At 44.5% G+C, this 16,198-nt stretch overlaps 2 protein-coding genes across 4 annotated transcripts in view; one reads left to right on the forward strand and one right to left on the reverse strand.

The window, feature by feature from the left end:
- The window catches only part of LOC142560104 (uncharacterized), a 360,402-nt gene extending 359,612 nt beyond the window's left edge, over positions 1-790 (forward strand). Inside the window, exon 16 of the mRNA XM_075671926.1 lies at positions 500-790. The gene's annotated coding sequence lies outside the window, so the exon portion shown is untranslated. The remainder of the gene's footprint in view (positions 1-499) is intronic.
- Positions 1-16,198, reverse strand: part of LOC142560103 (uncharacterized) — a 111,453-nt gene that overhangs the window by 1,032 nt on the left and 94,223 nt on the right. For all 3 annotated transcript variants that reach the window (XM_075671924.1, XM_075671923.1, XM_075671925.1), the window contains exons 3-4: positions 9,559-9,650; positions 3,442-3,547 (exon numbers count right to left, since the gene is read on the reverse strand). In XM_075671924.1, coding sequence (XP_075528039.1) covers positions 3,444-3,547; positions 9,559-9,650 — 196 coding nt within the window. In that variant the 3' untranslated portion in view covers positions 3,442-3,443. The remainder of the gene's footprint in view (positions 1-3,441; positions 3,548-9,558; positions 9,651-16,198) is intronic.

The following is a 16,198-nucleotide window of genomic DNA, read 5'->3' on the forward strand; positions in this document are numbered from 1 at the left end:
ACACATGTCATTAACCCCATGTGGATGTATGACAACAAATACGCACGACCAGTTCAGATGTAGATGAGTCGACGCTGGCCAATGGAGTATAGCTGTTTGCATCCTGGCTCCTGAATGACACTGACGTCGAAAGTTCCGGCACAGCCAGCTACTTTCCTGATAACACGCATGTAGTTCTTTACTGGGAAGTACCGGGCTCGCAGCGTTAACGAAAGGAAATGTGGATAGGACAGACGACGTTTATTATGTGGCAAGATGGGACTCAAAGGGTGTGAACTTAGTTTATAGTGGCAGATGTGTACCATGAAGGGGGGGGGGGGTAAAATTACACACAGGTCCTCTCACCGTATACAACGCTGAAGCCTTCGTACCCGGCAAACCAAAATCGCGCGCATTGCTTAACACATACTGCCGTTTCGTACAGCAGTTCCGTTTCGTAGACCGATTATATACCCGGCATCGAATGACTTCGATTCTTTGCTCATGCGTGTCTTTCCAGAGGAGATGACAGCATGCCGGAGATCGCAAGATGCAGCAACTAGGCACTCAAGCTTCATCCACGAAGGGGGCTGCTCCGCACATATTGGACACATTCGTGAAAACATGTTCTGCCCCAGGGAGCACTTCCAAGAGTTGCGCATGATTTTGTGTACGATGCCCATAACCGCCGGAATTCTCCCGGACGATAATAAAGTAATGAAAGCAAGCCTTCTATGCGGCGCAAACAAGCATAAAAGCCTTGGCGCACGCAATGAGCACTTCCAGTTGTCGAACGGTTATTGCACCGCCTTAGCGTGAATTTCGTACTGTCCGTCACTGCACCGCAACAGTGGCATTGAATTAGCCACAGTGGTAGTTAGACACTGTCACTACACCAATTAGCCACAGTGGCAGTTACACTAGAGAGACTAAATAGCCACAGTGGCAATTAGAGAGACACTGTCACTACACTAAATAGCCACAGTGGCAGTTAGAGAGACTAAAGAGACACTAAAGAGACACTGTCACTACACTAAATAGCCACAGTGGCAACTAAAGAGACACTAAATAGCCACAGTGGCAATTAAAGAGACACTAAATAGCCACAGTGGCAGTTAAAGACACTGTCACTACACTAAATAGCCACAGTGGCAGTTAAAGACACTGTCACTACACTAAATAGCCACAGTGGCAATTAAAGAGAGATCAAAGAGACACTAAAGAGACACTGTCACTACACTAAATAGCCACAGTGGCAATTAAAGAGTCTAAATAGACACTGTCACTACACTAAATAGCCACAGTGGCAGTTAAAGACACTGTCACTACACTAAATAGCCACAGTGGCAATTAAAGAGAGATCAAAGAGACACTAAAGAGACACTGTCACTACACTAAATAGCCACAGTGGCAATTAAAGAGTCTAAATAGACACTGTCACTACACTAAATAGCCACAGTGGCAATTAAAGAGACACTAAACAGCCACAGTGGCAATTAAAGAGACACTGTCACTACACTAAACAGCCACAGTGGCAATTAAAGAGACACTGTCACTACACTAAATAGCCACAGTGGCAATTAAAGAGTCTAAATAGACACTGTCACTACACTAAATAGCCACAGTGGCAGTTAAAGACACTGTCACTACACTAAATAGCCACAGTGGCAATTAAAGAGAGATTAAAGAGACACTGTCACTACACTAAATAGCCACAGTGGCAATTAAAGAGTCTAAATAGACACTGTCACTACACTAAATAGCCACAGTGGCAATTAAAGAGACACTAAACAGCCACAGTGGCAATTAAAGAGACACTGTCACTACACTAAACAGCCACAGTGGCAATTAAAGAGACACTGTCACTACACTAAATAGCCACAGTGGCAACTAAAGAGACACTAAATAACCACGGTGGCAACTAAACAGACACTAAATAGCCACAGTGCCAACTAAAGAGAGACTAAATAGCCACTAAAGAGACTCTGTCAATACACTAAATAGCCACAGTGGCAATTAAAGAGACACTAAATAGCCACAGTGGCAATGACAGAGATTAAAGAGACACTAAATAGCCACTAAAGAGACACTGTCACTACACTAAATAGCCACAGTGGCAATTAAAGAGACACTGTCACTACACTAAATAGCCACAGTGGCAACTAAAGAGAGACTAAATAGCCACAGTGGCAATGACAGAGAGATTAAAGAGACACTAAATAGCCACAGTGGCAGTTAGAGAGTCTAAATAGACAGTAAAGAGAGACTGTCACTACACTAAACAGCCACAGTGGCAACTAAAGAGACACTGTCACTACACTAAATAGCCACAGTGGCAATTAAAGAGACACTGTCACTACACTAAATAGCCACAGTGGCAGTTAGAGAGACTCAAGAGACACTAAAGAGACACTGTCACTACACTAAATAGCCACAGTGGCAACTAAAGAGACACTAAATAGCCACAGTGGCAATTAAAGAGACACTAAATAGCCACAGTGGCAGTTAAAGACACTGTCACTACACTAAATAGCCACAGTGGCAATTAAAGAGAGACTAAATAGCCACAGTGGCAATTAAAGAGATTAAAGAGACACTAAATAGCCACAGTGGCAATTAAAGAGAGATCAAAGAGAGACTAAAGAGACACTGTCACTACACTAAATAGCCACAGTGGCAATTAAAGAGACACTAAATAGCCCCAGTGGCAATTAAAGAGAGAGACTAAAGAGACACTGTCACTACACTAAATGGCCACAGTGGCAATTAAAGAGACACTGTCACTACACTAAATGGCCACAGTGGCAATTAAAGAGACACTAAATAGCCACAGTGGCAATTAAAGAGACACTGTCACTACACTAAATAGCCACAGTGGCAACTAAAGAGACACTAAATAGCCACAGTGGTAACTGAACAGACACTAAATAGCCACAGTGGCAATTAGAGAGAGATTAAAGAGACACTAAATAGCCACAGTGGCAGTTAGAGAGTCTAAATAGCCACAGTGGCAATTAAAGAGACACTAAATAGCCACAGTGGCAATTAAAGAGAGACACTAAAGAGACACTGTCACTACACTAAATAGCCACAGTGGCAGTTAAAGAGAGAGACTAAAGAGACACTAAATAGCCACAGTGCCAGTTAGAGAGTCTAAAGAGACACTGTCACTACACTAAATAGCCACAGTGGCAATTAAAGAGAAACTAAATGGCCACAGTGGCAATTAAAGAGAGACACTAAAGAGACACTGTCACTACACTAATTATCCACAGTGGCAGTTAAAAAGAATCGAAAGAGACACTGTAACTACAGTAATTAGCCACCGTGGCAGTTAAACCCTAAAGAGACACTGTCACTACAGTAATTAGCCACCGTGGCAGTTAAAGAGACTAAAGTGACACTATATATCCCCTAGCATACGGATCCGGCGCTCGGTGAAGCACATAGGAGGGTATTTACAATTATCCACGGTCAGCTGAAGTGCCACACTGCGGGGCCGTCGTGGGCTCTGGTTCCGTCACCACGCCGGCTGTCTGCAGCGAAGGCAGGAAATCCGGCAGGAATTCTGCGCAGGTACATCGTACAATATAGCCAACAAGCGCATTTCCGCAAGTTCCGTTCGATAACAAATGCGATGCATTACGGTGTTAAAGACAATTGCGCCATCAACATATATTCGGCAGCACAGTAGCGCAAGATCACATAACGCAATGGTGCACGCTAACTACTTCTATCGCACGTTACGCTCCAATAGAACACAATGGAACCCATCTTCGACGCACTGCTGCTGTGCAACTACAAGGCCTAAACATCTCCAGTGCTGGTTCCAGTTTCTCTTTCATGAAGTCTTCCTCAACCGCCATTCGCCCATGTATAGCCGATAGGCGCAAAACGAGCGTCCACCGTTTAACGCAGATAACGCTCCCACCTTCTATGAGCGAACACCAGTCGCGCGCCGGCGCTGGCCTCCTCGCCCTCGCCGACCTCCTCACCCGCGCGATCTGGGCGATAGCGGCGTTCGCGTCACCCATCTGGTCGCCTTTCGTTAAGCGATAATCGTGCCGCTCCGTTAGCCGAGTGGATAGAGTGTCGAGCTCGCACTCGCAAGGGCCCACGTTCGATTCCTGGAGTCAGGCAGCGACGAGCTGGAGAGCAGAAGGGTTTCGGCGTGGTCCGCCACTCGGACGGGGCGGGGGACAGGGGATTCTTTGTGCTTTTTCGCACAAAGTCTCCTCTCGCGTCCCCGGGGGTACCCAAGTCGGGCAGGGTGCCCTTAATTCTTTTTTTCATGCATCCTCCATTTATCGGGACGGCCCCGGCTTTCGCGCTAGCGCCATGCAACTCCTTCACGGTGGACGAAAAAACAGCGCGAAAAGACAAGGAGGCGACAAACACACGCCTTGTCTTTTCGCGCTGTTATTCGTTCACCATGAAAGAGTTGCATGTCGCTAGCGCAAAAGTATTCATTCGTTCACAACAAATGACCCTTCATATACAACTACTGGCCATGTTCTGGCCATACTGGCCATAACTCGTTCATGATATACGTTCTTTTTTCTTTTTTTTTACCGAGCGCTACGCACTTTGATACGTGAAGAACACAGCTCCACGCACTCACGCACTTCTGCACAGATTGAAATTCAACGTTTTTTTTTTTTTTTTCAGCGCCGTAGGTCCCTCCTTGAAATGGCAAGTGCATGTTCACTAAACGAATTTTTTTTTTTTTTTTTCTGGCGGGGTATCTAGTGCTCCTTAGGTTATTTAGAAAGTTCTTTATGATGTGCCTGGGTAATATCTTCTAAGGCAGCAAACTAATTTATTTTGGCTCATATTCAGCCATTTATCGGGACGGCCCCGGCTTTCGCGCTAGCGCCATGCAACTCCTTCACGGTGGACGAAAAAACAGCGCGAAAAGACAAGGAGGCGACAAACACACGCCTTGTCTTTTCGCGCTGTTATTCGTTCACCATGAAAGAGTTGCATATCGCTAGCGCAAAGGCCTTCGTATAAATAAGAACAATGAAGCCTTCATATACAACGACCTGCCATAATCGTGAATCGCTGTACATTTTACCTAGCGCGTACTCTTTCACTGACGGTGCACGTACCAATAAAACTACACAGGTTCACTCCATCGGTTAAAACCATGGTGGAACATTGGTAGTTCAATATCCGCTGTATGCTGGTAGTGTTCTTTAAATGGCAGTTACCACTGTTCAATGTTTTTTTTTTCAGTATCTTGTATTTGTCGGTTTATTCAAACATTTCTACATGAACTGCCCGGGCAATAGGTTATAACGGAGCTAACAGTTACTTTGGCTTCCAATTTTCGAATATTATAGAATTACGAACTATTTTCAAACAACCTTGTGTTAAAGCATCGCACGTTATCAAAAGTGAAGGAAAATGGTTATTCAAGCTGTCTTTTAGGTTTTGCGGTAGAAGCCTAGGTAACAAGCCGCTATTTTTTTTACTTGTATTCTGTTATTTTAGTGTTTCTGGCCGTCCAGTCATGCAGCACTTTTATATTTGACGTTATGTATGTATGCAACCAGTGCTTCTTTCTTTGTAGCGATTTATCTGTCGTTCTTAGGAGGTATTGCGCATTCTTCTACATAATGAATCTGCGATTCTTTTTTTGTTTAAAATTGATCATCGGTGCCTAAATTGCTTAGCCGTTTTTTTTTCTTTTTTGCCCTAGACAGACTCACCGTGGTACCCAATAACACACGAATAAATACACCTGCGTTTGACTATTCGAATTCGCAGATTCTTGTTACTCGCCCACTTCTAATTTTTCTCATGTTCTAAAAACGAAAAGTAGTGTTTCACAAACGGCTTCTGATCGTCTGCCACTGCGATGCAGGCTGTACAATGTCAGCTGCAACGCCGGACCTTTCGCGTCTCGAAGTCGGGCTGGTGGTGTGACGCTCTCGAGGCAGCAGTGCAGTCATCTGCCTTCTAACTCTTATTTCATGCGACCAGCACTGTCCGACTTGTTTTCTTTCGGGTTCTCTAACGTATCTCAACATTTTTCTGTGCGCCGATCCACTGGCATCCCATTCGAGCTACAAGTTTCCGTATCCGTAAGAACTGCCACAGGTGCTTGCATCCTCGGGGGCGATATACCGCTAAAGCACAGGTGGGGACAGGCAGTCCCGCAGGTGCACGTGTGCAACGACTCCCCTAGAACGTGATACACCTATTCATCCTGCAGCACTCTGACGGTTTGAATTCTGCAGTTCCAATAACCCATGCTTGACCGCACATTAGGATACAATTATCCATCCCTAATATATTGCGGCTAATAGCCGCAACTCATTGCCGGTTGAAAGCACCACGAGGGCACTTACAATGATTTCATGTGAGAGTGCAGTATCATAGAAGTACTGTACAATTCATGGCGTAAGTATCTTGCTATCCACCGCCTACATACAGACAGCTGAGTTGCAACGTGTTAAGCCACGTCGTGACTCGGTGCGTCTTCTTCACATATGCAGGCTCTGGAGCCGTCAGAAGCATTTTCACTCGTTGCGTTCGATTACGTAACTCATTGCATTACGATGATGAAGGCACCATCGCGGGCCGACATTCGCATGGGCTGCAATATGGCAAACTAGGCAATCTTGCAGCCCATGGCGTAACTACGACATTCGTCTACGTATCGAACAGGCATTTGAGCGAAACAGTAGCAGCGAACTTCCACTGGCGTGTAGCACAAGACATGTGAACACGACGCCATGGTGCAGCCTGACTATTTCTTTCCATTTCGCATCTCAGACGCACAGCTCCTGTGCATCTATAGGGCACGAAGAAATGTGTCCTGTCGCAGTTTAAAAACCTCTCCTGTGCTGGCTGCAGTGTCTTTCTTCATTGACGAACTCATGCCCAATCGCCATTCGTACACTGTCGTGCCTTATGTAAGGGAACATACGAACGCGTGGCCTGCGCTCTGTGGCAGCTGCCTACAGCGCCATCAACCAACAGCTAAAGAAACCACGTCCGCTTTTGGCGTCATCTATTGGCAAACCAAATGACGACAGTGCTTGCGCACCACACTCGATTTATTTGCGGCCGACGACGCGCTGCAGGCATCGCCCGTTGCGCGAACGGAGAGAGCGTAATCTAGTAGCGCTTGTCCATCATCATCATCATCAGCCTGGTCACGACCACTGCAGGGCAAAGGTCTCTCCCATAACTCTCCAACTACCCCGGTCATGCACTAATTGCGGCCATGTTGTCCCTGCAAACTTCTTAATCTCATCCGCCCGTCTAACTTTCTGCCGCCACCTGCTACGCTTCCTTTCCGTTGTAATCTTCCCTCCTCATTACATGTCCTGCCCATTTCTCTTTCTTGATTTGAACTAAGATGTCATTAACTCGCATTTGTTCCCTCGCCCAATCTGTTCTTTTCTTATCCCTTAACGTCACACCCATCATTCTTCTTTCCACATCTCGTTGCGTCGTCCTCAATTTAAGTAGAACTGCTTTCGTAAGCCTCGAGGTTTCTGCCCCGTACGTGAGTACTGGTAAGACACAGCCGTTATACACTTTTCTCTTGAGGGATAATGTCAACCTGCTGTTCATGATCTGAGAATGCCTGCCAAAGGCACCCCAGCCCATCCTTATTCTTCTGATTGTTCCAGTCTCCTGATCCGGATCCGCGCTGACTACCTGCCTTAAGTAGATGTATTCCCTTACTACTTCCAGTGTCTCGCTAACTATCGTAACCTGCTGATCTTTTAGGAGACTGTTAAACATTACCTTAGTTTTCTGCACATAAATTTTTAGGCCCACCCGTCTGCTTTGCCTCTCCCTTCAGCATGCATTGCAATTGGTCCCCTGAGTTACTAAGCAAGGCAATATCATCAGCGAATCGCATGTTACTAAGGTATTCTTCCCAATCAAGGTCTCTGAATACCTCCTGTAAACGCGTTGTGAATAGCATTGGAGAGATCATATCTCACTGCCTGACTATTTTTTTTATTGGGATTTTGATGCTTTCTTTATGGAGGACTACGGTGGCTGGTGGAGCCGCTACAGATATCTTTCAGTATTTCTCAGCGCTTGTCCGCCGGCGTATAACTCGTTATTTAGTTTGCCAATAGATGACGCCGAAAGCGGACGTGCTTTCTCAAGCTGTTGGTTGATGGCGCTGTAAGCAGCCGCCACAGAGCGCAGGCCACGCGCTCGCGTATATTCCCTTTAATAAGGGACGACAGTCAGTGTGCATGTGTAGCCGATAGAGCGCAGCGGAAACTGCCCCCTTTCTTGCTGCGAGTTTAACGTGCGTCCACCGTTTAACGCAGATAACGCTCCCACCTTCAATGTCGCGCGCCGCCGCTGGCTTCCTCGCCCTCGCCCACCTCCTCACCCGCGCGATCTGGGAGATAGCGGCGTTCGCGTCACCCATCTGGTCGCCTTTCGTAAAGCGATAATCGTGCCGCTCCGTTAGCCGAGTGGATAGAGTGTCGAGCTCGCACTCGCAAGGGCCCACGTTCGATTCCTGGAGTCAGGCAGCGACGAGCTGGAGAGCAGAAGGGTTTCGGCGTGGTCCGCCACTCGGACGGGGCGGGGGACAGGGGATTCTTTGTGCTTTTTCGCACAAAGTCTCCTCTCGCGTCCCCGGGGGTACCCAAGTCGGGCAGGGTGCCCTTAATTCTTTTTTTCATGCATCCTCCATTTATCGGGACGGCCCCGGCTTTCGCGCTAGCGCCATGCAACTCCTTCACGGTGGACGAAAAAACAGCGCGAAAAGACAAGGAGGCGACAAACACACGCCTTGCCTTTTCGCGCTGTTATTCGTTCACCATGAAATAGTTGCATGTCGCTAGCGCAAAAGTATTCATTCGTTCACAACAAATGACCCTTCATATACAACTACTGGCCATGTTCATAACTCGCTGTGCGGTAGTTTATATATGTTTTTTTTCTGTTTTTTTTTTTTTTACCGAGCGCGACACACTTTGACTGATACGTGACGAACACAGCTCCACGCACTTCTGCACAGGTTGAAATTCAACGTTTTTTTTTTTTTTTCAGTGCCGTGGGTCCCTCCTTCTTGAAATGGCAAGTGTTCACTAAACGAATTTTCTTTTTCTGGCTGAGTATCTAGTGCTCCTTAGGTTATTTAGAAAGTTCTTTATGATGTGCCTGGGGAATATCTTCTAAGGCAGCAAACTAATTTATTTTGGCTCATATTCAGGAAAGGGGATAGTGTCCTTATTCATACAAAGGGTTTGGCTTAGGTGCTCACGTGGCATAAGCTCAGTACGAAATTATTCTTAATTTTTTTGACAAAACCGTGCGGGCCGGTCTCCTGCAAATACTGCTGCAGCGACTAATAGAATGTTTGCTTTTTGCTATTTCTTTTTTTTTTTTGCCTGGATCGCTATCTCTTACATATCCACCAGGACGACTTGCACGATGCGCCCCGCTCCTTCGCGCTAGAGATCATTCAAGTACCGCACACTGAGCCACATTCGGGGCCAACTGCGCGGTATTCAATTCGCTAGCGCGAAGGGAAGCGCACCTGGCAAGCCGCCCGCCATACGTGACGGAGAAGGCTGCACACACCTGGGTGAACTGGCGAGGAGGACACCTGGTGGCGACGACACGGAACATGGTTCCAGTTTCCGCGATGCCACAAGCAGCACACCTTCCTGCACCTGCGCATTTAAACAAGAGAATAACTTCATTAAGGGTGCGCGAACATTCTACACTAAATGCTCGGCAAATTCATGAATATTGATAAACCACCGAATATTTAGCAACAAACTACAGCTAAACGGTCGCACATTGTCGAAAGTGAAATAAAACGGTTATTCAACCCTTGTTCTAGGTTTTTGGCGCGGAAGCCTGCATGAGAAGCTGATATTTTATTGCTTGTTGCTGTCATTTAGTGTTCTTGGCAGGCTAGTCATGCAATAGTTTTATATCTTCCCCACATCTTCCTTAAAATTGATCTTTCTCTTTTGTGAGGTGAAGTGGGAGGGCTAAATTTTTCTATTTTCGTCAAACACACTGGTAATGCTACAGAGTACTTGCATACGTCATTTTTTCAAGGGTCACAGTTCACCTACACACTTTACAATTTGCCTACGCATCACCCAAGTGCCTGGCCCTTAATTTCACCAAACATAAACGAGGTGCCTCATTGATTTCAATGAGAACGCCGGTAAAACGTTCTATAACGCCTGGAAATTGTAAAAAAAGAGGATTCGCAAATTATTTGTACAGCTCCTATTGAAGACAGAATGGCTTTACTTTCGCGACACATTGCACAAAAAATTCCTGCCATTTGTGTAACCACAGACATCTCGCGACATAGCAGCTGTTCATGGGAGTGAGGCACTTGCGAACAGGTTAACTTGTGCTTGGGTAGTTTGTTGATATTTCACGAAGCACAAAGACAACTGGACATCACGAACACTTAAGAATTTCTTTGCAAACATCTCTACATGATGCATGCATTTAACTTCGCACAGAGATTTGCCATATAATGCTCCCCACTGTTGTTAAGTTTCATCCTGAGGATGATGGTGTACGATTTTTCTTTTTTTCGTGCAAGGGCCACTGATGGCCAAAGAGCGCCAAAAAGTGTGTGGAAGTCGATGATGCGGTGAATGACAAATTTCAGATGTAGCGATGGTGTATACAGGCCTAAAATATTCCCTGTAATGTATGTGAAATATGCAAGTATTAAAGTACTGCTAACACGAGTGATGTGAACGATGGCTATAAGATATATTATAAAATTAAATAACACGAAAAAAAATGTATCGGTTCACTAGCAGTACTGCCTCACTAAGACCCTTGAGCACAAAAGTCTCGAGGCACGTGCTGAACAATAACTCGTACCTTACTAGTAAGCTACTAGTAACAGTAAGTTCGCAGCTCCATTACGAGTCTCTCGGGCTAATAATATGCACCACAACATCACTTAAATATTTAAGCACTTCCTGCGTTTCACGTGAAGGTTCTAGGCCAAGAAACAGTACTGGGCATAAGGGGGTCTGTTGTTTCTATGCCAAAGGTAAATTCCTTATTCAATCTGCTTCCGCTTCCCGGAACTCCAGCGAGATGTGCAGTACGGTCGGGCTTCCACAACATCTGCCACAAAGGGGGGTTAAGCACCAGCTAAAAGGTATGAATGAGTACCATATGTATATGCCCTTTTCCGAGGGAGCAAAATAAGTTCAGATCATTGCGGCTTAATTCCGTGGAGCGTATTCAGTGTTTGGTCTTCTCACAAGTGTTGCCAATAGTTCCTGAGCCTTTTTTTACGTAGGAATGGCTTCAAGTATGTGGCAGAAACGGGTATGAATGGATTTCTAGGTTTCGTTGCTACTTTATGTGCGAGTTAGTCACCCCTTATACACTTGTTTCCACGCACCCAACATATTACAACCTGTTGGTTAGATGCACACGTATTGCACAGCAGTGAATGGAGGTCGCTTGTTACAGGATTTTTCCGTTTTCGTGACGATTGTAAAGTTTTCACCATACTCAAGGAATCTACGAATATGATGGCCTTTGGGAGCTTTGACTTCTTAATGTGTTTAGTAGCCGACAGTATTGCATAGGCCTCTGCCGTGAAGATGCTGGTTTCGAGAAGCAGAACGGCGGATTCCGAAAACGATGGGCCGACAGCAGCGAAAGAGAGGCCGGCTTGTGACTTTGACGCATCTGTGTAAAACTCTGGGCAGGTCTACTTCGACTGGAGCTCTGCAAAGCGCATATGTATGTGCGCATCTGGAGCGTGTTTTGTAACATCTACAAATGATGTGTCCAATACAATGATTTGCCATTGCCATGGCGGTAACAGCTTTACTGGAGCCATTAGGCGACGTTCGAGGATTGGGACACACATTTCATCACTAAGTCTTCTGACCTGCATTGAAAAAGAATCTCTCACTGAGGATAGAGTATGGAATAGTGCAGCACATTCCACATCGTTAACGTATGTGTAGCAAGTATGTCGGGGGTTGTACGGCACTTTGAGGAAATATGTGAAACTACTGTATGTTCCGTGTGGGTGGAGGGACCACTCGTCAGATTCAACGCATAGGCTCTCCATAGGCTTTGTTCTGAAGGCGCACGTGGCTAGGCGCATACCCAGATGGTAGACGGTATCCACAGCCTCAAGCGTGCTCGACGTTTCAGAGTGACATACCACGGGACCGCAATCAAAACGTGATCGAACAAGGCGCTTGTAGAGGTTTAATAAGCACGACCTGTCACTTCCCCATATTGTATGAAGCATAATCTTGAGAAAGTTCGTTGCTTTTAGTCATTTTGCCTTGAGACATTTAATATGTGGAATGAAACTTCGTTTCGCGTCAAGCACGATGCCTAAAATTATGCAGTTGGTACACAATGTGGGAATCGATGTAAGCGAAGCTTTCCCTATCAGCCCAACAAGATCCTCGCGCTACCGTGCTCGACGTCAGCTTCTGGAGAAATGATGTGTGTATATTGCTCGTGAATTGCGCATATGCGATGCCTGCTCCTAGCCATATTCTTGCGCCAAACGCAACAACAAGCACCAACCCGAAAGCCCGCGTGTGTACCTGAAGGAAGCCTCAAATGATCTGCGTGATTACTGCACGTGGAATGAAAATTGTGTTGTAAAATTCAACTTTAGCGCTAGCCCAGTTAGTCCATCACCGTGCGGGTGCTGTGTATATATATATATATATATATATATATATATATATGGCAGTCCTCTCTAAATATTTCTAAAGGCGCAAAAGCCGACGCATCAAATGTTTTGAGTAGTTACCATCACTTTTGTAGAAACCTGTACGTTGTAGCAGAGCCTTCTAAAAGACACGCTTCTCGTCCACTTTGTTGTCCGGTGTCTCGCGCTTGTAGTATACCCTGAACTTTTAGCAAGAAGACCATATCAATAAGCACTATCGATAATGCAGGATCATAGGCCCACGGCAGGCGCACTTGCCGTAGGATTTTTCAGCTTTTTGCTCAGCCTCGCACGCCGCTCACGGTTAGCCTGTTTTGTGGAAATAAATATTATTATTATATCATTGTTGTTATTAGATATTGTAGTTTCTTCACTGTAATTTATAGCAACCATCCACATTTCTTAAGCTAGTCATACATTTAACCTGCATTAGATTAACACTGTTACGACGTCCCTATGGGAGTCATTTCAAACTACATTGCTCAGCAAGAGAAAGTACAAATGAAAGTCTCAATGTTTATTCCAATTTGGTATTCCTAAACAGTTTATATCGTCAGAATTTTACGCCTGCTTGCATTGCCTGCAAGTAATATTCAGAGCTGGAAAAACTGATTTCTTTTCTTGTTGTCGGAAGGCTCGTTCAATGTCGATAGCAAGCTATAATTATTCATTTCGAAGGTGTTAAGCAATGACTATATCTCTAAGCTTATCAATGTGTTTTTGTTCCACGAACACAATTAAGTTTTCTTTCTCCCTCTCATTGACAGGCATGGAATGAAACTGTTCACTTTCATAAGTATCAGGATGCAAACATTCTGGAGTTTGTCCTGAGCATTTGTCCGCATCCTATAGTGTGCATGTTTGTATCAAGTTCTGGTGTCGCAATCGCAGTGATCTACGCATATTTTTATATTTCAACAAACGAATTTATTGAACTTTGTTTTCAAATCTACAATGTGGCCATGCAGTAACGACCACATTAATAAGCAGAAAAAGAAAAACTGCAGATTCAATGTACGTGTTGGAATCTATGCAAAGTGAAGTTTTTGTCAAGTGGTCAAGTAAATGCTGTTATAGTAACTGCGATATATAAAATTTGCCTTATTTTCTACACTCCAACATGTCATCTTTTTCAAGGTTTGCTTATGCACCCCGTAGGTCACAACCTTAATGCTATATGTAATCTTTATGCACTACACTGTTCACCAACTATACCGAAATGCAAATGGCAGTTAATGTAGATGCACACTGCGAGACATCAACACAGTGACGATTGTTGAGCAAGGATTGGTGTGAGGTGCATACAGATGAATGAATGACATGTGCTTATGTACTTCTTTATTTATATACTTCGCCGGCTGCAAGGCTGGAGTATTATGTGAGTGGGAATAAAGCAGTAGTTACAAAATGAAGGGCACAGCATTAAGAAAGGAACCAGCAAGAAAGCAGCACGAATACAATGCACCAACTAGCCCAACGTGTTTTTAATGACCCAACATTACACAATACTCAACAAACAATAACAGAAAAATTACTGCCCGTGCAGCCTGTACATATGTTAAACCAGCGAAGCTGAAATGTGCGGCCCCGGTGTTTATCACTGGGTTAATTCCGACGGTTTACTCAAGTCTTTCTATATTATTGGTTATAGCTATTTCTTAATGAGGTTACGCACACGTTTGGCTTCGGTTTATCACATTGTTTATTTGGAATGCCACACATCGCGCTTCGCGCGATCACCATCATGGAAAGTGCAATGAGTGGTTGATTGTGTTAATCCAGCGGGTCCATCAAAGTCTTTCTGAATTATGTTACGTATCTGTGTTATGTAATGCGTGAATCATAATATTTATGACTCGGTTATGCACTGTAGTTACCAAGTGACACACCGGGTCTGCACATTTCATTTAATTAAATACAGGGACAGATTTTTGAACCTATTGGGAAGTCGGAGAGAGACTGCTGCACGCGCGCTCTGCTACGAAAGAGAAACGACGTCACTATCGGTATAGCCAACGGCCCACCACAGTTTTGCTGCGAGATCATTGCGACATCATGATCTTGTCTTAACCCTGTCCCCCTCTGTGTCACTTCCCTGCTATAATACGTACACGAACATATGTGTTTTAAATGCATAAGCATTTCTATGTCTACCCAACAAGAAATTTCTCCGTCCATCATGTAAGATTATTGCAACGGCTCACACCCCCTAAACAATGGCTCATACCCCTACACTAGGGCTTTTGTGATCGGACCACGAGTGCTTCGCATAGGCATACACAGCTTCACTGTAAAAAGAATGAACACCTTTCTGCTAGAGACCAAGACGATCATGAGGCGCACTAACAAATGAAAGTTTATTGAACATTCTGAGTAAATGCTGGTTAACAAGAAATAAATCGAAGTTACACAAAAAGCAGAAGCAAAAACTGATGTGTGTCCATACAGATCCCAACAGGAAACGCATCCATCTCTGAACGTGAAACAGAGGCTATGCTGACACAAGATTCTTTCAGTGTCTTTACGTCTACAGTTTCCTTAATTTCTCAAGGCAGCCGTTCTCCACAGAATGCTAGCTTCTTCTTCTACAATGCACTCTCGACATCTGAGCGTGCATTGTAGAGGAAGAAGCTAGAATTCTGTGCAGATCGGCTGCCTACGGAAATTATGGAAGTTGTAGACATAAAAATGCTGGGAGAATCTTGTCACCATTGCCTCCGTTAGAAATGGATGCATTTCCTGTCCGGAAACAGACATTAATTTTTGCTTCTCCTTTTTGTGTATGTTCGGTTTATTGCTTGTCAGCCAGCATTTACTCGGTGTGTACTTTAGGTTGTTAGATCACCTCGGTTTTCTTATTCGTTCTATGTGTTCTCTGGTGCCGTTTTCAGCCAGGCTATTCTCTATTTTTGTAGACTGCAACAAGTCACATTAATGACCCTTATGATGCTTCTGTGTACCTTATAAAATCTTTTATTTGGCCAATGTAGCAAGAATGTATAGTGTGAAGCAGTAAGAATAGGGCACGCTAACTTCTAATTGAAAGTTTTATTACGAAAATGCAGTGGTTTATAAAGGTTACCAGAAAATAGTACAGCAATAAAACCTGATAAAAACTAGTGCTTGATGAAACCAAACATAAAAAACGGGAAAGGAAGAAAATACATATGAATATACAAGTCCAGGGGAAAAAAACATTGTGATCACCAAGTGCGCATGTGGCTACCTTCCAAGAAACTCGTTTTTTTTTTTCCAGTGACATGGAACTGGAAGAGTGTGCTTGCATAAGCAAGCTGTCAGTCTGTCTGTTGGAATAAGAACAGTGTTTCTTGAAAGGTGCGCGCATGCAGGATTGGCAATTGTAATTGTTTTTTTTCCTGCACTTGGTATTTTTCTGTATTTTCTTTCAGTAGCATTTTATTTATGTTTGGCTGCATCAAACAGCAACTTTTACCTAGCCTTCAAAGATGTATTTTCTTTTTCTGGTAATATGTATAACTCGACACATTTTTA

Source organism: Dermacentor variabilis, chromosome 10 (assembly GCF_050947875.1).
Source record: "Dermacentor variabilis isolate Ectoservices chromosome 10, ASM5094787v1, whole genome shotgun sequence".
Taxonomy (NCBI): domain Eukaryota; kingdom Metazoa; phylum Arthropoda; class Arachnida; order Ixodida; family Ixodidae; genus Dermacentor; species Dermacentor variabilis.